The sequence below is a fragment of the Podarcis raffonei genome, chromosome 15 (genome assembly GCF_027172205.1).
Source record: "Podarcis raffonei isolate rPodRaf1 chromosome 15, rPodRaf1.pri, whole genome shotgun sequence".
Lineage (NCBI taxonomy): Eukaryota > Metazoa > Chordata > Lepidosauria > Squamata > Lacertidae > Podarcis > Podarcis raffonei.
Window position 1 is genome coordinate 13,791,157 of NC_070616.1, and position 19,972 is coordinate 13,811,128.

General features: G+C 46.7%; 2 protein-coding genes and 1 non-coding gene across 4 annotated transcripts in view; 2 read left to right on the forward strand and 1 right to left on the reverse strand.

The window, feature by feature from the left end:
* The first annotated feature begins 2,132 nt into the window (after positions 1-2,132).
* Positions 2,133-2,229, forward strand: LOC128403270 (Z30 small nucleolar RNA). Its single transcript, XR_008327916.1, has one exon. It is a non-coding gene; the product is annotated as a Z30 small nucleolar RNA (small nucleolar RNA).
* Positions 2,230-5,502: 3,273 nt separating this feature from the next.
* PEX12 (peroxisomal biogenesis factor 12) lies at positions 5,503-9,145 on the reverse strand. Its single transcript, XM_053366941.1, has 4 exons — positions 9,049-9,145; positions 8,352-8,517; positions 7,106-7,668; positions 5,503-5,960 (listed from the first exon to the last, which is right to left on the reverse strand). Exons 2-4 carry the CDS (start codon positions 8,475-8,477, stop codon positions 5,561-5,563), a joined length of 1,089 nt encoding a protein of 362 aa, XP_053222916.1. The 5' UTR covers positions 8,478-8,517; positions 9,049-9,145; the 3' UTR covers positions 5,503-5,560.
* The window catches only part of AP2B1 (adaptor related protein complex 2 subunit beta 1), a 57,227-nt gene continuing 44,528 nt past the window's right edge, over positions 7,274-19,972 (forward strand). The window contains exons 1-5 of one of the 2 annotated variants that reach the window (XM_053366936.1): positions 7,274-7,296; positions 13,823-13,880; positions 14,866-14,971; positions 16,472-16,607; positions 17,930-18,175. In XM_053366936.1, coding sequence (XP_053222911.1) covers positions 13,844-13,880; positions 14,866-14,971; positions 16,472-16,607; positions 17,930-18,175 — 525 coding nt within the window. In that variant the 5' untranslated portion in view covers positions 7,274-7,296; positions 13,823-13,843. Of the gene's footprint in view, positions 7,297-9,463; positions 9,830-13,822; positions 13,881-14,865; positions 14,972-16,471; positions 16,608-17,929; positions 18,176-19,972 lie in introns of those variants that run through there. The other variant, XM_053366935.1, reaches the window with a different exon arrangement.

Sequence of the window (19,972 nt, forward strand, 5' to 3'; positions counted from 1 at the left end):
GAACAAGAAACTCCTGAGGGTGGGGGAGAGAGAACAAAAAGCCAAGATTTCTTGGGATACTAACTGTTGCAGGCAGTACCAAATTTACGCAGCTTCTCTGTATGTGGTGGAATGTATCCAACCATTATCATTATCACAATTGCACTTATTAGTCACTTTTTTCACAAAATATCAACTCAAAGCAACTTGCAGTATCATGCAAAAATAAAAATCTTCCCAGAGCTGAAATGAAATGAAAGCTAAAAACATTGATGCGCATGAAAAGCTGCATTAACAAATCCACCCCACTTAGAGGCCACAATGTCAAGCAGGTTAAAAATTTGGCTCAAAAGTGTTTTGTTGCCTGGCACCTACATTTAGTCAGTGATGGCTCCAAGCATACCAGTGAAAAGACCCATTCTCATGTTGCTACCATCCAGATCTCACTGAGGGCCCTTTGAGGATGCATGCAGGTTCTGGGTAGGTATATATGGAGAGAGGCAGTCCTTGAGGCATTGAGGACCTGAACTCAGCAGCAGTAGCCCCGTGAGGTCCTAATTGAACTCTATCCACCACTCCATACCTGGTCTCTTACTTTATTAAATCTTACCATCCCTGGCTACTAGCCTTACTGGCTGGGGCGAATGGGATTAGGAGTCCATCAACATCTGGCGAGCCACATACGGCCCCCACCATTATGAATCATAGAGCGAATGGGGAGGGCTCTCATTTTGCAGAGTGTCTTTGTGCTGCGTTTGGCAGCCTTCGCATGGGAGCCCGAAGTGCGGCATGCGCGCCTATCCCGCTCGTTCCCTCCTTCCTCTACAGCTGTGGGCGTGACCGGCGGGGATCCGAGTGGATGCTTTTGCCGCGAGTGTCACCTGAGCTGTCGGGGAGCTGCCATTGGCTGAGAGGAGAATGGAAGGCTGAAGCCGCGGAAGCCACCTTTAGTTTGGGAGCAAGATGGCGGCGAGGAAACTGAGCGGGAAGTAAGTGTTGCTTTAAACGTGCATTTAAACGGCTTAACTCGCACCCCAAAGTTCCACCCTTATTCCTGCATGTTGTTAACCGGTTGCATGGCAATCCTGTGCTTTTCCACCTAGAAGTAAGCCTCGTTTGGTTTAATGGTTGCTTTCTCCTAAGTAAGGGAGGCTAAAATTTGCCTGTCTCCTCGGAAGTAAGCCCGTTGAATGCATTAGGACCTACTCCCAGGCAAGGAAGTGTCGGATTTTAGCCTGTGAAAGCCCCACTAAATTCAGTCTCCCCATTGCATTGCAGCGGGTTGGACTGGATGGTTCTTAAGAGATCCCTTCCAACTCTGCAATCTATATTTCAGTAGCGTGGTCAGAGAAAAGTCCAACGGCTTATTTCGTTTTATTGCTCTGCTGCAGCTTCGTTTCAGATACGTTGCTTTAGAATGATAGTTTTCATTACGCCTTTGGGACTGGTTGCATTTTCATTCCTACTTAATTATCCTAGGGGTCCCGTGGGTGGAAGAGAGAGAGCGCAAATGGAAGGAGAAAGAAGATGTTCTGTGGTAGACTTAGCTGAGTGTAGGTCAGTTCCAGTTGCACTGCAAATCCTATGAAGGTGTATGCAATTTAAATCTGTGCATTTTTCACTGCAAAAGGTTGCGAGGCACTGATTGGGGGTGTGCTATTTATGGCCTAAGGCACTGTGGGAACAGGATGCTGGACTAGAAGGGCTCCGTTTTAGCCTGATCAGCTACCGGGCTCTTCTTTTGTTCTTATAATTGTCTAGCCATAGCATTTAACCTTTCTGGGGGAAATCCAGCAAGTTGTTTTTTTAAAAACAACAAACCAACCCTCTTTTACAGTATCTCAGCAATGCATGTACAGTGTGGAGCAGCCTGAGAGTCAGCCCTGTTTCAGAGCCAAGCTGAGGAACCCTGCAGACACTTCTTAAGACCTGCAGACACTTCTTAAGTTATTAAGGCCCTGATTTAACTAGGAATGTAGAATGCTGCTTCATTGTGAACCAGACCATGTGGCAGTTGCTGTCCAGGATTTTAAGCAGGGTTCTCTCTTGTCCTGATCTGGAGATGCTGGGGATTGAACCTGAAACCTCCTGCACGCAAAGCATATGCCCTGCCACTGAGCCACAGCCCCGGGGGTGCCTGTAAGATATGCCAGAGGCAATGATGAGTGAAGTATAGTCTGACCTGGTATTGCCACAACTTCTGGTTTGGCTCTGACCAGGACATGATCACGTAATCTTCTCTCTGAGCAGATTTTGGCTGTCTGCATGCAGGTGATCTCCTCTCCTTGGGGTGGTTGGGATCTTATCGATCTCTTAAGATTAACCCCATCAGTACTAACTTGGAGTTGTGATAAGAGTTCTGTTAAATTACTGCTGGAAACGGTAAACTAGGACTGGGCAGAAGGTGGATTGGAATCCACCTTGGATGCCCCTTTGAAGCAAGATGGAGGACTGAACCTTTAAAAACTACTTTTAACCACTGATTTCAAAGCTGCACTGATTTATTTTGGCTTCTAAGAATTCCTGAGCAATGTTGGGTATGAGGCTGCTAACAAATAAATAATACGTGTGTTCAGGATTACAACTTTCCAGGTGTGTAAACTGTTCAAAGTGGCTTTTGCAAATGCAAAAATCCCACTGCTCAATGTGGCTTTTCTAATGGAGGTTGCTGATATCAAAACAAAACACCTTAATGTTTTCTGGGAGTTAAGTTCAATTGAATTTAGTGGGCCTTACTCCAGTGTAGCTATACAATCTGGAGAATTAGCATGTGGAGCGGGGAGGGCAGAAAGTTTTGAATTAAAATGTCCAATGTCCCACATGATCTGGTGTGGTTTTTTCCATGTCTAACCAAAAAAAAAAAAAATCTACTGGCAATCCTAAACATGCATCTTTACTTCAAACTAAATCATGGGGCCTGCTGAATGTGAGTGCATACTGCTGTAAGTGCACACTGAATGTGAATTAAATGTTATAAGTAAAAAAAAATAATCAGAAGTTTTATTGGAAATTATTTTTATTGTAATTCTTAGTAAATAAGAAATTCTAAGTAAATTTTATTGGAATTCTAAGAAAATATTTTAAGGAATCTAAATATGTTAAGAACCTGCAGTTGTGAATATGGTGTTTTCAAGGTCAAGGAATCTGAAAAACCAGGGTGATTTATACATTTTTGTATATAAAAAACAGAGTCTGTGACCTAGGAGAGACCAGGGTTCAAATCCCTGCTCAGCCATGAAGCTCACTGGTCGACCTTGGGCCAGTGCTTCCCTCTCAGCCTAACCTACCTCACAGGGTTGTTATAGGGCTTCAGGAAGGGGAGACCCATGTATACGACCTTAGTTCCGTGGAGAAATGCAATGAATAAACACAGTGCATAACTTTATCTCAACATAGCTCAACCACCATTTTGTTAGCGTTTGATTCTCATCCCTGCCCCTGTGACAGCTAAACTTTTATTTGGAAATTGTCGTATCCAGCCTTTCCTGTAACCTGATACCCTCCAAACGATTTGGACTACAATTCCCATGAGCCGGAAGGGTAAGGCTGGGGTTCAGGAAGAGTCCCAAATGGCGGTGGCGGCTTGGGATGATGGGAATTGTAGTTTAAAACATTATTTGTCCTATATGTTTTTTGGATCGCATTCGCTTGAACGTTTTAACAGGGACCTCTGTTTCCATATCTTGCAGGTAATGGTCTTCTGCTCCTGTTGACGCATAGAAGAGGAGGTAGTGATGATGATGTGGGAGGTGCATCCACCAAGTGCCATGCTCCTGACGAAGAGGCCTTGGAGGAGAATCCCTCCTAGCAGAGTCCTGCTCTGACCCCCGCCCTCCCTCACCAGATATTAAGAGCATCTCCTGGAATCGGACACAAAAGCGTCGTTTGCCATAGTTTATGGTGGGGCTGACCAACAAGGTGCTTCCATGGTATTGCTGGGTTACTTGCCACACTTGCTGGGGCCGAGGGGAGCTGCAGTCAACAGTTGGCGGGCTCTGGTCCATGGGGTCATGAAGAGTCGGACACGACAAAACGACTAAACAACAAGACAGGCATGGCCAAACTTGGCCCTCCAGCTGTTTTTGGCCTACAACTCCCATCATCCCTAGCTAACAGGCCCAGTGGTCAGGGATGATGGGAATTGTAGTCCTCAAACAGCTGGAGGGCCAAGTTTGGCCATGGCTGCCCTAAGAACTCTCTGCACCCTTGCTCCAGCATCTAGAGGGCCACAGGTTGTGTGCTCCTCTAGTGCTCACCAGAGCCAGGCCCTGACTTCTGAGAGTTCTCTAGTTGGGGCTTCTCCAGCTCCTTGGCTAAAAGAGCAGTTTCACCATGCAGCTCTCCACCAATTCTCATCTGCAGCACATGTTCCATCAGGCTGCTGGGGATGGATGGGAATAAAGGAGCTCTACATCCAACTACTGAAAGCTCCCCTTCCCATTGAAAGCTTTCTGTTCCAGCTGATCATGGTGAGAAACCTGCGACTAAGACAAGTGTGCTTTCCCACCCTATTCCCTCCTAAACCCCTTTCCTTTTGTGTCATGTCTTTTATATTACAAATCAGCAGGCAGGGAACTGTCTTACCAGTAAACTTTGCTGGGAGCCTTTTTTTTTTTTTGGCTAAAGAGCAGAATATATATATATATGTGTGTGTGTGTGTGTGTGTGTGTGTGTGTGTGTGTGTGTACCTAAAACAATAAATAAATTGTTCTCTTTCATGACCAAATTGGATGTTGTGAACCTAACTTAGCACTTTTTTTTTAATGTAAATAGCAACTGGAGGAAGCCAAAGCAGCCTCAGGAACACAGCAGATGGTGATAGGGAGGAAAGGGTTAATGCCCCGTAAACACTGCCCCTGGGAAGCTGTAAACAGATTTCCTTGAAATGCAAATACAGTGGTACCTTGGTGGTCAAACAATGCCGCAAACCTGGAAGTGAGTGTTCCAGTTTGCGAACATTTTTCCAGAAGCTGAATGTTCAACGCAGCTTCCGATTGAGTGCAGGAAGCTCCTGCAGCCAATCAAAAGCCGCGCCTTGGTTTCCGAACTGTTTTGGGAGACGAGCAGACTCCCGGAATGGATTAAAATCGAGAACCAAGATACTACTGTAGCAGTTTTGGATTACATTCATCAGGACTCTGGAAGGGACACATGCATTGATACCCACCACAGCCTAATTTGTTACAGGGGGAAATTAGCTGAGCAAAATAGCTGGTAAGAAAATTGAGGCACACCACTCTGTGCACAGGGAGCCTTCTGGATTCTCATATATGGGAGCCTGCAATGGAGGTGTGCCTTCATGTACTGAAAGGAAGAAGGCAAAGCAGGCTTATCTCTCTAGTTCTCTCACTCAGCTAATCCTCAGCTTCTAGGAGAAATAAGTTGAGCGAGATAACCAGAGAGTTCTCAACGGTCAGAGCCTGCCTGCCTTTCATACAGTAGCCAAGCTCACAGAGACCACCAATAAAACATCACAGGATGCCTGCATAGCAGATAATTTTCATGTGTGTACAAGAGAAACATAATCAAGTATCCCATCCAGCCACGTGGTGCCTGAGACAGAGGGTTTGGGCCACCTCCATCAGTTTTCAGGGGTGTACAGTTTGACAAGGTGCTGGAGTTCTGTGGCGTAGCCTGTGATAGGACACCGCTGGTGCTGCTTCACGTAGTTGTAGGCGCAGCGGTAGCAGAAGACGAAGCCGGAGGTGGAGAGGGCTGTGTCGTTGGCGCGGATTTTGCGGCACAGTGGGCAGATGGTCTTGAGCTTCGGCAAGAGTGGGGAGCCTGCCCTGCAGTCCAGGTGGACAGGCGGCGGAGGAGTAGGCAGAGCTGTCAGGGACTTGATGGACTCCTGGTTCTCAGACGAGTACCACCATTCCAAGAACTGGAGAAAGAAGACGCCCACAGAGAGCCCGGTGGAGAGGGAGAAAGCCAGGCCACCCAAGGCTTTTTTTGCGGCAGACTGTACCTGCCGTTTCAAGCTATGAGACACAAGACAGATAAAAAAGAGCACTGAGTGAAGGCATCTTCTCTGCTGCCAGCTGATCACTGTAGTCAGTATCTTGGGGCTGGATTAATGTAATGCAGTCTTTGTGGGGCTGCCCTGAGGCCTGGATTGGAGGCTCCAGCTGGTGCTCAATGCAGAGGCCAGACTGCTGATGAGGACATCTGGCTGAAAAAAATTGACACTACTGCTAACTGTCTACTGGCTGCCCATCTGCTACGAAGCCAGTCTCAAGGTTCTTCTCTTAATTTGCAGAGCCCTGAACCACTCAGGGATTGCCTGAACCCTTATATTCCAGCTCGATCACTGAGCTCATCTGCAGGAGCAGAGTGGGTTCCTCGAGTTAGAATCATCGAATTGTAGAGTTGGAAGGGACCCTAAGGATCATCTGGTCCAACCCCCTGCAATGCAGGAATATGCAGCTGCTCCATACAGGGATCGATCCTGCAAGCTTGGCATTATCAGCACCACCCTCTAACCAACTGAGCTATCTGGGTTGGTGAGGCTTATTTGACAGCAGGAAGAAACCGAGTCTTTAGTGTCATCGGCCCAAAACTGGGGAATCGTCTACCATTGGAGATTCAGCACACACCTGTGCAAGCTTTTAAACTGCCTGCTGAAAACTTTTCTATTCTTATATATAGGCAATTAATGATAGAACAGTTACCTGATTTCCGATTCTAAAATCTGGAATTTATCGTACTGTGTTATGCACGATTAGTCTTACGATCTTAGAATTGTAGAGTTGGAACAGACAACAAGGGTCAGCTACCCCAACCTCCTGCAATGCAGGAATCTCTTGCCCAATTGCTGTAGACTGCTCCAATATTTTGGTGTGAGGCTCTGGCAGGGTCCTAAAGCCCTCCCACTTTCTTTCCAAAGCTGGAACACTAGGCTTTGGGAAAGAGGTGGGATCTGGCCAGAGCCATCACACCTCCTTCCCAAAACCCAGCACCTTGTTTACCTGGCTTTGGGAAGGCAGCACAAGGGTTGCGGGTGTTAAATGTTGCTGAGGGCTGCCAAAATAGGCCGCATGCGTGCTGGACTGCCCTGGTCCAGACAGATGGTTTGGCTGTCCTTATGTCCCTTTCAGAACTTGCCCGTTTCCCCATTTCAGCTCACCTTCCTGCTGGCTGTGGGCTCCTGCTCACAGCCGCTGCTGCCTTCTCTAAGGCTCGCACATCTTCCGCCGTGAGCCTGACCAGCTGGACGCCAGCCAACATCAGCATGGGCGAGTGGTGCCGGGACTTCCCCAGGACGTAGCAGAGCTGCTGGACCAGGAACCAGCCCTCCCAAGCCAAGTTCACAAAGGGGTAAGCGGCCAGGAAGGCCCTGTAGAACCGCTTCCAGGCCGACGATGGCGGGTGGATAGAGTACTCGTCCTCCTCCCGGAGACGGGAAACCAACGCCTCCAGTTTTGTCCTCAGGTAGGGAACGAGGACCAGCAGGCAGAGGGATTTCCAGTGAGGCCTACGTGGCAACCCGGCAGTGACTGAGCGCCTCTGCCTGGGCTTGCTGCCCCCGTAACTCATCACCACTCTCTTCAAGCTGTAGAAGTTCTCAGCGAAAGAGGCACTGCACCTTGAGAGGAAGTGATGCTGGAGGTGCAGATCCAGGAGGGCATAGATTTCGTCAAACCAGCGCCACAGGAAGCCGTACCGGCCAGGGTTGGATTCAGACAGCACCTGGCGCAAGAGAAAGCAAGGCCTAAGTAAGGGGTAGGAAGTCTCTCCCCTCCCTACCCCTGATAAGAGCTGCATTTTCTCAGGGGTAATTCTCAGCCCCAGCCAGCATGGCAGGCGCTCTTTTGGGGAAGGTTGCTGTAGACAATCCTGAGCTAGATGGAACAACGGTATAAGAATTAAGAGCCCTTCTGGACCAGGTCAAAGGGCCATCAAGTCCAGTAGCCTCCCAGTGGCCAAACAGATGCCCCTTTGCAAAAACATGCAAGGTAAAACACAGCTTCCTAGGTTCTCCTGAGCTTCCGGGCTGCTTACTGAGTTATTTTTATATATTGTTTGATAGAAGCTGTTTATCAAAATATAAAGCATTAGAATTACTGACAAGCAGGTATATAAAAATATTCAATGGATGATTGAAATCAGCAGTAGCTATAGGTCGAATCTAGACATATAAAAAAATGTGACAATGCTTTTTTAAAAAAAGTTTTGAAAAATATATTGATTTTGCCATAGCTCGCCATCGCCATCTAGTGTCACATTTGTATAATGCACTTTACAATACACTTAAAATGTTTTATTTGCAGCCATCTTGGGCTGGTCCCACAAGCACAGAGAAGTAGCAGTGGGCCATCCTGCTGAATACCACTCAGCAGGGTGGAATGCCGCCCACGGGGAATTTTTGTTACCTTGGCCACATGTTGCAGTGCGGGTCTCACGGCTGACATCAAGCTGTCTTGGGCAACGACTTCAAAGATGGATGGCCTGTCCTCATAGATGGAGGCCGCAGTGAGGTGAGCCCCATGCTCTGCCATGGCGTCTTCTGGAATGGAAAATCCGGATTGCTGGTGAAATCTTACGGAAAGAACAAAAATGGTTACCGCAGGCTGCTGTTAATAGGGTGCACAAAGTTCTGGATTTGGAGGAGCGTTAGGGGCATTCGCCTTTCGGTGCACAATCTGGCGCCCTACTGCTTTGGACTCAGTGAAGCTTCACAAGCCTCTAGCCTTCGGAAAAATTGAAGGCTGGGAAATTACAGCACCTGCACTTGGGAGGAGGGAGGGTGGCGTGAGGACGGTCTCAAGTTGAAGCTCCAGTGGCATCTCCACATAGGAAGGGGGGGAGACTCTGGCTTGAGACCCTGGAGAGCTGTTGCTGCCAGTCAGTGTGGGTAATACTGAGCTATGCAGAGCAATGGACGGACTCTGCATGAGGCTGCTTCCTGTGTCTGTGCCTCGCCCCTCGGGAGAAGGAAAGGCAAAGTGGCTGGGGCTACTCAGCCAGATGGGCGGGGGACACATGATATTATTATTATTAAAGGAAGGAGCAGGGGTGGGCTGGGGTCTCCCTTTCCTCCCCTTCCCCGCGCTTCCCTCTTAGCACAACCTCAGATCCTCCTGCACTCCATGGGTCTCCTTGTCTCCTGGTCCAAATGTGAGACCGGAAGTAGCTCAGGGGAAGCCTATTGTTCTAGCCTTTCTTCCTCATCTCTATGGTAAGGTAGAGTTAGGAAGGGGCTAAGGCATGAGGCATCTTATTTTGTTTCATATTAATATATTGTATAAATAATGTATAACATAGCAAGCAATATAAATATATTATATAATATTTTTTTACTAAATATAAAAAATGCGTATTGACATACACGCACAGATATATGCAATAATGAAGATTTTATTCATATATAAAATTGAACATTTTCCAGGAAGTAGTAGTATGATAAGGAGGGTGGAACTTCCTGCAGTGGCCGGAAACCCGCTATTGCCGGTGGAGGAAAGTAAAGCGTCTCCTCCCTAGCCTTCGTCATCTCTGTGGTTCAAAAAACCCTGTATTTATATCTTCTTTGAGAGTATAATGAGCGGCATTTAAAAACAAAAAAACAGAAACGCACAAGTGCGGTGTCAGGTGTGTACACGGGCCACTCACTCCTTTCTATATCTATGTCCCCCCGGCCGGAAGTGAGCGTGGGCCGACCTAGGCCCCTCAAGTTCTGTGGCCGCGGGACGCTCTAGGCGAGAAGGCGTGGCGCGGACGGGTGGTTGGTCCTCCGAGACATCCCGGTTTCCGGCCGCCTCCCCAGCCGAGCTGCTTGTGGCTCTCCGCGGCCGTTACTGCCCCCCCTCCCGCCGGCCAAAGAGGCTCTCGAGGACCCGCCACCCCCTTGCAGGTGAGTCGGGGGGAGGGGCCCTTCGGGGTGGCCCCGCCCCTCGGGGGGAATTGGTGGGAGGGGGGCGACGGATACCTCTGTTTTGGGCTGGGCTAGAAGAAATAGGGGAGGGGCACATCCCTTCTCCGTTCCGAAAAAAGGGGGCAGCATCCATTGGGGGGAGGGCTGCTAGGCTTGGGGGAGCCCTCTGTTGTTTGTTGAGGGGGGAGGGCAGGAATTGGGGTTCCCTCCAAGGAGGGGCTTGAGATGGGGTGCGGGAGGGGCATGCCTTTCAGGAGGGCTGGGGGGGGGATGCGTGCCCCTCCCCCAGACTAGAAGGATTCTTTATTTTCCCCCTACCCCAAGGTTGTGCTTGGGGGGGGCCTGGACTTGGCAGTAATATTATTATTGCCATTATTGCTTTTACCATTATTATTATTATTATTATGGAGCAAGGTGAAGGGCCTTGGCAGTGTTATTAATATTAATAGCAACAATGTAATTTGTTTAATCATTTGTTAATCTGAGTCTTTATTTAGATTATTTGTACCCAGCCCAAAAGGCACCCAGAGTGGCTTACCTACAGTCTGTATGATGTGTACATTAATGCAAGGGTAGAGTTGTCCCTGCAGTGGGGCAGCATGTGGGGGGGGGCAAGCGTGGAGCACCCCAGTGAATGAAGAAAGGCATTCGGAGTTGGTTGTGGGGGGAGGCTGGAGAAAATGAAAGATGGGCTTGTTTGGAGTGAAGGAATGGGAGGACCTGGGGTTTGGGGGGGGACTCCAGTGGGGTTTCTACAGTGGGGGTAGCTTGATAAATAGGTACCCTTTCCCTTTTCACTGGTGCAGGTGGAGAGAGGGAAAGTGGGAACTGGCCCTGGTCTTATGAATGGAGGCAGGGCTGGGTCAGGTCAGAGACAGTCTTCTGGGGGTGGAGGAGTGTCTTGCAGGTTTGGTATAAATGGACTGAACATAAAATGGAATATTGGAGAGGATTGAAATTGGTCGAGATTCTGGCATGGGATGGAGGCAGATTCTGTCCTCTTTCTATCTCCTCTCCGAAACCTGCCTCTTCCTCTCCTCACTGCTGCCTTTTTAGGGTTTGGAAACTGGGGTGGGGTAGTGCCCCCTCAGTGCAAAGTCAAGTTGAAACCTTCACTCTTCCTTGTTGGGTCTCTCATCCCAAATCTTTGTAACTGGATTCAGATTTCCAGGTTGGAAGGGGTGTTCAGAGTCTGAGAGAGAGCGCATACCAGATCATCCTTGTATCATTTAATTTGAGCAGGTCCCAAACTAAACCAAAGTGGAAAGGCTTAGAGCAGACTCAGATGTTTTTCGGAGGAGAGCTTCTACTCCCCCCCCCCCCCCAGTTTAGCCAGAAGGGCTGGAGAAGCTCAATTTTTGGAGTGGTGACCTGGATTTTTAACCTGGGCCAGAAATAAGACTTTTTGCCCTGGAAATCCCTCCTTTTTTGATTCTGGAAATACAGGGTGAGTCTTTTAAAAGAGTCCCCGTGGAACATGCGTAGCCCTGTATATGCAGAGGGAAATGCACTTTGCAGTTTCTCAGAGGGCAGTCTGTCCCTTTATACAGGCTAGGACTAGGATCTGATGAAGCCTTGGGAAGTCTATTCTGCATCCTTTATATCAACATTTCTGAACCTTACACAAATAAAGATTTGTCCTGTTACAACATGGATTTGTATCCAGGACTCCTTGGAACCTGCCCCCCCCCTTAAATTTGAATGCATCAGTGACAAAATTCTGCATCAGTGTCAGATTGCAATTTTGACCCCTGGCCTTGTATCATACCTAGAGAAATAGATCAGATTTCTTCATGCTGTTATCAGAATCTTAATTTCTGGTCTTTTCTGTGCCAGGTTCACTCACCCTGTTCATTCACTCAGGCATTTTACCGGTAATTCTGCTTTAAATCCAGGTTCCTTTAAGTCTTGTAATTTTTATTAGTATTTACCTCCTTCTATTGCTTTTTGATTATTCAAATCATGGTATATATTGTACTTTTTAGCACTGTTTGTTTCTTTGTAAGCAGCCCAGGTAATATTTATATAAATTCAATTTATATAAATACAATGAACAAAAATAAATTTCCAGTAAAGGATCTGTATCTACCTCCCCTCCTCACAGTTCCCAGGAATTTGGTTTGTTGCGGTAGGTCGTTAGATGCTCCCCGCCTGCCAAAATCACCTTTTGGTCTATCAGATCTTGGTTCCTAGAAAAATATACTGGCACCGGTGAGGCACCCCTCCTGCTTAGACTGCTGTGGGATGGCTAGATGACTCTATGAGAGGTTTTTCATCTGTTCCTGGTTTTAAAAACTTGCTCAGGCATCCCTCCCTACTAATTTTACCCAGGGATGGGAAAACATCTGCAATCTCAAAATGCCAGCATCCTGCATTATTGTTATCAATTAGATTTCTATCTAGTTTCTATCTATCTAAATTTCCCAACCCTTTCTCCCAAAGGAGCCCAGGGCGGCAGACAGCAAAACAATGCCATTAAATTAAAATCCCATTTCAAAATGCTAATAACCCCTAAACGCACTTTAAGAAATAATTACATAGCTTCACTTTGAATAATTTCAGGTTGCCTGGAACAGTATATTTTGGCCATCAAAGGCCTGGGTTCATAGGAGTGTTTTAAGATCCCCCATGAGTGTTAATAACGAGGGAAACAAATGCACCTCGCTAGAGAGGGCATTGCGCAGCTGGGGAAACCACCACTGAAAAGGCCCTTTTATAGGTTAGCAGCAGCCGGGCAGTGCCCCCACATCACCCTCTGGCCTCACCTACTCATCAGAAATAGAAAATAGTTCTACAAATAAATGAATTACATGAATACTTCTAGGGATACAGGATAGCCTCATCCAGAAGTCAGAGATTCAGCAGGCATCCTTGCTCTTAACTCTCATGAGTTTCTCTGAAAGGTGTTTTTTTCCCCCTTTTTGTGCCAATAGGCTATGCAGTTGTTTAAAATACTTTTTATTCAGCCAGTCGTTTTAATTATTGTTTAATTATTGTTTTGTACTACTTTGGATGATTTTTTTATTAAAAAAAGTTCCTCTCCCTACAAAATTTATACATACCGCTTGATTGTAGTAAAACTTCTAAGCGGTTTACAAACAATATTGCCAAAAAACAACAATAGGTAAAATTGTTTAAAAATAATTAAAATTAGTGGTGAAAGAGTTTAAAACACATCTCTTATGTGTCTGGAAAGACTTACCTCAACAATTTCATTTTAAACAGGCAGCCTACCTCATGTCAATAGACAGGAAGCTCTGAAGATCGATTTCTTACTATTTTTAAAATCATTTTTATTTAATACAAATTTTATATTGCTCTATGCCACCCTGATTTTTTATGAGAGAGGGTGGTGTGTGTGTGTCTGTATATGTGTTTTTATATATATATATATATATATTTATATATGTGTATATATATATATATATATATATATATATATATATATATATATATATGTATATATATATAGGGCAGGATTTGAATACAAAAGAATGAATGAATAGCATGACAGTGCCCAATCTTATGGAAAGACTGGGCAAAAAGGTGATGGATTATGGATATGGGTGGATTTCTATGTGACGTTAGATTGACCCTTTGTGAATATAGGATTAAAAATGGAGAAACAGGATACCTCTCTCTGACAGGTGCTAGAAAAAAGCAGGAGATGTCTGTGAGAGCCGCCCGAGATCTTCCAGTGGATTTCTGTTGATAAAAGTGCTCTTAGATGGACTTTTGGTCTGACCCAGGAGAGTTTTTCTTTGATGCTTCAAATTGATAAAGTTCCCTCTTACCTAATTCTCAGAGCATCCGGAAGAGTATAAAGCCTAATTCTTAAATGTATTTTGATAATTGTATTATGTCTGCTCTTCTCTAAAGAACTATTTTGTACCATTTTATGTAAATGTCATAGGGTATTATTATTATTATTATTATTAAGCATTAAAATGTTGCTGTATTGTTTGTTTCCAGGTGTGATAAGAACTTGAAATCATGACGGACTCCAAATATTTCACCACCAATAAAAAAGGTTAGATTCCACTCTTTAATGTGATATTGAAGCTTGTTTCTAGAGACACCTGGGTTGGGGGAGGATTTGGGAATGATGCAGATGTGGTTCAAAAGCCTAGGCAGCATGCTAGATCACATGGAGGCTCTTCCTTCCATGCCACCTCTCTTTCCACTGGGTTTGAGGAAACGCTTTGGCAGCCATCCTATAAAACCATTGCCGAGTCCAGTGTCTGCAGAATATTAGGTTTTGCTGAATCAGTCTCTGTTTCAGATCTTGGGAAATGTTCTAGATGGATTCTAAAGCAATTTTCCTGCTGTTTAGGTTGAATATAACAACAACAACAACAACGGCAACACATTTATACCCCATCCATCTGGCTGGGTTTCCCCAGAGTGGCTGGGCAGCTTCCAACAAATGATTAAAAATACATTAAAACATCAGTCGTTAAAAACTTCCCTATACAGGGCTGCCATCAGATGTCTTCTACACGTCAGATACAGTAGTTGTTAATTTCTTTGACATCTGATGGGAGGGATTTCCACAGGGCAGGCGCCACTACCAAGAAGGCCCTCTGCCTGGTTCCCTATAACTTCGCTTCTCTCAGGGAGGGAACTGCCAAAAGGCCCTCGGAGCTGGACCTCAGTGTCCGGGCTGAACAGTGGGGGTGGAGACGCTCCTTCAGGTATACTGGGTATACTGCATGATACCTGAGCGGTGGGGAATTCCTTTTCCTGGAAGAGGGGGCTATTGGGGGCATTAGCCACAATGGCTATTCTCTGCCGCCACAGTTGGAGGCAGCAATGCTTTCTGAAATACCAGTTGGTGGAAGCTGCAGGAGGGCAAAATGCTGTTGTGCTTGGATCCTTGTACATTTCCCACAGGCGTCTGGTTGGCTGCTTTGAGAAGAGGGTCCTTGATTGGCCCGAACCAGCAGGAGTCATCATTATGCCGTATTATTTCTGTACACTGTGGCTCTCTCTCACGGCCTCACGTTTCATTTCAGGGGAGATCTTTGAACTGAAAGCGGAGCTCAACAATGAGAAGAAGGAGAAGAGGAAAGAAGCTGTGAAGAAGGTCATTGCTGCCATGACCGTGGGGAAGGATGTCAGGTAACACTCCTATATAAATATATGGTTTTTATTAAATTTTCTGTTTTACAATTTAAAGTACTCATTTTTACATCATTACGATATCAGTGACTTCGCTCCTTCTATTTCCATGGTTCATTTTACATATCATAAATCCCTGCATATTTTACAAAAACCATACCATTCAGTATTCCGTTGTTACATCTATCAAAGCTTACTTACACTGTTGAATTTATCTTAATGCTGCCAGCGTTTTCAGCTGCACACAATTATTTCCCATATATTCAATAAACGTTTGCCAGTCTTCTTTAAACGTATGTTCTTCTTGTTCTTTTATTCTATATGTTAAGTCTGCAAGATGCACATATTCTTCCAACTTAAGTTGCCATTCTTCTTTGGATGGGACCTCGCTCGTTTTCCATTTATGGGCTAACAAAATACGGACCACAGTAGTGGCATACATAAATAACCTTTTTGGAGGCTTGGGAATTTCAGTCTGAGTTATCCCCAACAGAAAGGACTCTGGTTTTTTTGGTTTTTCGGAAAGTACATTTGAACATTTTTTTCAGTTCATTATGTATCATTTTCCAATATGCTTTTACCCTTCAGGTAACACTCCTTTTCCTCTCTTTCTGTCTCCGCAGTGCTGGAGCCCTCTAGCAGGGATGCAGGAAGCTGCATCTCTCCTCCAGCCATTGCTGTAGTCCAGCTCCCATCAGCCCCAGTGCACCTGCCCAGTCACTAGGGGTGAGGGGAGTTTTAGTCCAGCAACACTGGGAGAGCGGCAGGCTCCCCACCCCCGGTCCATGTATCTGGGACTCTTTGCTGCCATGGAGGAAGCAATCTCTGGGCATACTCAAGGGAAAATGTTCCTCCTCTAAATATTGTTGAGATTCCAGCTCCCATCAGCCCCAACACATCATGGGCAGTCCAGCAAAAACAGGAGGGTCATACTATCCCCTATTGCCAAATTCTGTAGGGCAGGTGGTAGTGGTGGTGAACCTCCAGACCATGGACTGAATCAGGCCTGCCAGGCCATTTTGGCCCAGCCACACCAACCAGCTTGCAAGTCTGACCTGAGACCCCAAGTCGGGTTTCCACACTTCAGTTTTTCCTCCGTTGGGGCCGGCCCTACCGTTAGGCAATGCAGATCTGTTTTATGTTTGACTGCCTTTGGTAATGTTTTCTTTCGAATTGTTTAAGGTCATTTTATTTGTTAAATGTGTATTCTGTAGTTGATCTCTTCTGCAGTGTTTTGTTTTGAAATCTTTAAGATAGTATTTAACTTTCCTGTTAATTACATTGCTTTGAATGTATACTTCAGCAATGTTTAATTAGATGTTTCAGTGTGTCGTTAAACTGCTTTGAGATTTATTCCTTTAAAATATAAATAAATATTCCTAATAATAATAATAATAATAATAATAATCTGCTTGGAATGTTGGAGGTCTGCTTCCAGTTTCAGGGTTCCTGCTTCAACTCAACATTCTCATTCCCTCCATCTCTCTGTCTATCATCTAGCTCCCTTTTCCCAGATGTAGTGAACTGTATGCAGACCGACAACCTGGAGCTGAAGAAGCTGGTCTACTTGTACTTGATGAACTATGCCAAAAGCCAGCCGGATATGGCCATCATGGCAGTCAACAGTTTTGTGAAGGTAATGGGGGCAGCTGGGAAATTATGGGTGCTTTAATTTTACTACATGCCAGCAAAGTGCCAGTTGTCACGATGGCCGGGTTGCATGCAGAAGGAACCCCTCCCCCCTATGTTATGATGACATCCTTATATGCAGCATGTCCTCTGAAAGAGCATTTCTCAGTGAAAGAGCATCCCAAGTTCAAGCCTCAGTATCTTCAGGCAGGGCTGCGCATCTTTAGGAGAATGGCTTTATTTAATAAAATCTATATACTGCTTGATTTAAGCCAAAAAAGACCTCAAAGCGGTTTACGAAAAGAATAAAGCAGTAAAATACGAACAATTAAAAAGGCCTATTTGAAACATTCAAAGAATAATTAAAAATCAAAGGTTGAATCAAGGCAGGTTACAACACATGTCAACGTTCTGCAAATCTGGGTAGGGTCATCTAGGCAAGATTGTTTTAGTAAAGGTAAAGGGACCCTGACCGTTAGGTCCAGTCATGGCCGACTCTGGGGTTGCGGCAATGTCTCGCTTTATTGGCCGAGGAAGCTGGCGTTTGTCCGCAGACAGCTTCCGGGTCACGTGGCCAGCATGACTAAGCCACTTGTGGCGAACCAGAGCGGTGCATGGAAACGCCGTTTACCTTCCCGCCAGAGAGGTACCTATTTATCTACTTGCACTGGCGTACTTTCAAACTGCTAGGTTAGCAGGAGCAGGGACTGAGCAACGGGAGCTCAACCCATCGCGGAGATTCGAACCGCCGACCTTCTGATCGGCAAGTCCTAGGCTCTGGTTTAACCCATGGCGCCACCCGTGTCCCAAGATTGTTTTAGCAGGTGTTAAAAAGAGTACAGTAAAGGTGCCTGCCTGGTGTCAATAGGCACGGAGTTCTAGAGTGTCCGTGTGGCCACACTAAAGGTGCGGAACAGTTATTACATGCCAGCTCTGCAGATTGAAGCGGTTGAGTGGGCATATACAGGGTAAGGCAATCTCACACGTAAAATGATCCCAAGTTCCTAAGGGCTTGATATACCAATAGTAACACCTTGAACTTGCCCAGGTAGCAAACTGGCAGCCAGTGCCGTTCTCTGAGCAGAGGCGTTGCTTGTTGACATGGCCTCACTCCTGCCAGCAGTCGTGCCACAGCATCCCGCCCTCACTGCAGCTTCCAGGCCAAGCGCAAGGGAAGCCCCAGATAGACCACATTGCAGCAATCCAGCCCTGAAGCAACTTGATTGCGTCCCAGGAAGTGGCGGGACTCAAACTCTCTCCCTCTGGGGGAGTGAAACTGCACGGAACACCTTTGTGACGACCTGCTTCTCTTCCCCCCCCCACCCCCAGGACTGCGAAGACCCCAACCCTCTCATCCGTGCGCTGGCGGTGCGCACCATGGGCTGCATCCGCGTGGACAAAATTACCGAGTACCTGTGTGAGCCGCTCCGCAAGTGCCTGAAGGACGAGGACCCCTACGTGCGGAAGACGGCGGCCGTCTGCGTGGCCAAGCTGCACGACATCAACGCCCAGATGGTGGAGGACCAGGGCTTCCTGGACTCCCTTCGCGACCTCATTGCAGACTCCAATCCCATGGTAAAGTACCCCTCCCGCAGGGGACGCTTCCTTGATGCTTGGCCCAATGTTTCTCAGCTAACGCAAGTGTGTATGTGCGCAGGATTGTGGCGCTGTGTAGCTCAGCGCCAGAACACCTGCATTCCGTGCAGAAGGCCTCAGGATCGGTCCCCAGCGGCATCTCCAAGTGGGGATGTCTGAAACCCTGTCGGTCATTGTGGCCAGTGCTGAGCTAGATGGACCACTGGTCTGACTCAGCACAAGGCAGCTTTCTATGTTCCTGTTTCAAGTCTTTGCTCAGAACAATGAGAACTAGAATCATGCTTGGGTACAGGTTTGAAAAGAGTTGTGTCTGTAATCCTGGACAGCCACTGTTGGTCAGTGTAGGCCAGGGTTTCCCAAACGTGGGTCTTCAGCTGTTTTTGGACTACAATTCCCATCACCACCTGACTACTCGTCCTGCCAGCTAGGGATGATGGGAGTTGTAGTCCAACAACAGCTGGAGAACCATTTTACATTATGGTTCCTGAGACCAAGGAGGAGGTTTTTGACTATTTGCGTACAGGCAGAGGCCATTTTGAATTAAGATGATTTTTAACCACTGGTTTTGAAACTGCACAGGTTTCCTTGCGCCTTAGAATTCACTAGTGAGGTCTGATGCGTGGCTGCTGGTTATCAGTAAAACAATTCCATGTGAAATATTAGAATGTAAACACCCATAATGAAAAGATGCGATAGAAACGGTTGTATTAAAGCAATATGGCAGACACAGGTTGAAAGATCAGGGGGCCTACCTGTCTGAACAGGTGTGTTTTCAAAAGGTATGAGGATGTCTCTACAGGGGTGCCTTCTGTATTTCATCGAGGACGGCAGCTGCCAGCTCTTCTGGGTTAGGGTCAGGGAGAAGTTCTCTTCTTCCAGTAGGGTCAAGCAGATTGCCCCCCCCATAGGGATTTGGGGAGTCGGTGATGGCATTGGTTGGCCATGAGCTCATCTACCATGGGGTGCTGAGGCAGATGCCTGCCCACCCCTGCTGGCAAACAGAATTAATCCCCCAACACCAGGGAACTTTACATTTGGGCGTTTGGTGGTGGTGGTGGTGGGGCCTTTTGTCAACCCCTTAATCTCCAAATCTTGATGCGTGTACACAGGTCATATTTGGTCTGTGTGCAGAGTCCCTACTTACAGACTGCCATATTTTTGGGATCATCTCCAATTTACCAGACTCTCATGTGTTCATTTGAGTAATCATCTGTGGCAGGAAGCAAGCCTTTGAGATGACCAGCAGGTGAGCAGAGAGCACCCTTTCCCAGGCAGGTTATATCCAGATTGGCGAGGGGGGTGGTTTGTAGTCTAAAACATCTGCAGGGAAGGCTGGTCTGGATTATCTAAAGGCCTAGCCTCTAAGGTCTCCCCAAAGGGCTGAATGCAGCTGCTGTGGGCAGACTTTTCTAATGCCCTGCCTTGAAGGCTCCTGATAACTCACCATGTTAAGTTACCAGCTTCAAATACATCCAGTTCTGACCAGGCCAGTCAAAGCAAGTTAGGGCCAGAATTGCCATCGAGAACAGATTCCCAAACCTCCTCTCCCTTTCTTGTTGTGCGTAGTTGGTGGTGGTGGAGGTGACATCTGGTTGCAGCCCGTTCATCCTGGGGTGTTTGTGCCATTGTCCGGGTTTCCCACTTTCTGGGCCCGTGATGGAACAAATGGACCGGAATGCCAATCCCGCCGGCTTGAGCCTCTCTTGGTAGTGATGTATTTGCTGGCCAAGTGCCAGAGTCCCTTCCACAAACAAGGAACTTCAGGACGATCTGTTC

Coding starts and splice junctions, on each gene's coding strand:
- PEX12 (XM_053366941.1), bottom strand. CDS start 8,477: ATGGCAGAGCATGGGGCTCACCTCACTGCGGCCTCCATCTATGAGGAC. Junction 7,669..8,351: donor CACTGCAACATGTGGCCAAG/GTAACAAAAATT, acceptor CTCTTGCGCCAG/GTGCTGTCTGAATCCAACCC. Junction 5,961..7,105: donor AGCCCACAGCCAGCAGGAAG/GTGAGCTGAAAT, acceptor TGTGTCTCATAG/CTTGAAACGGCAGGTACAGT.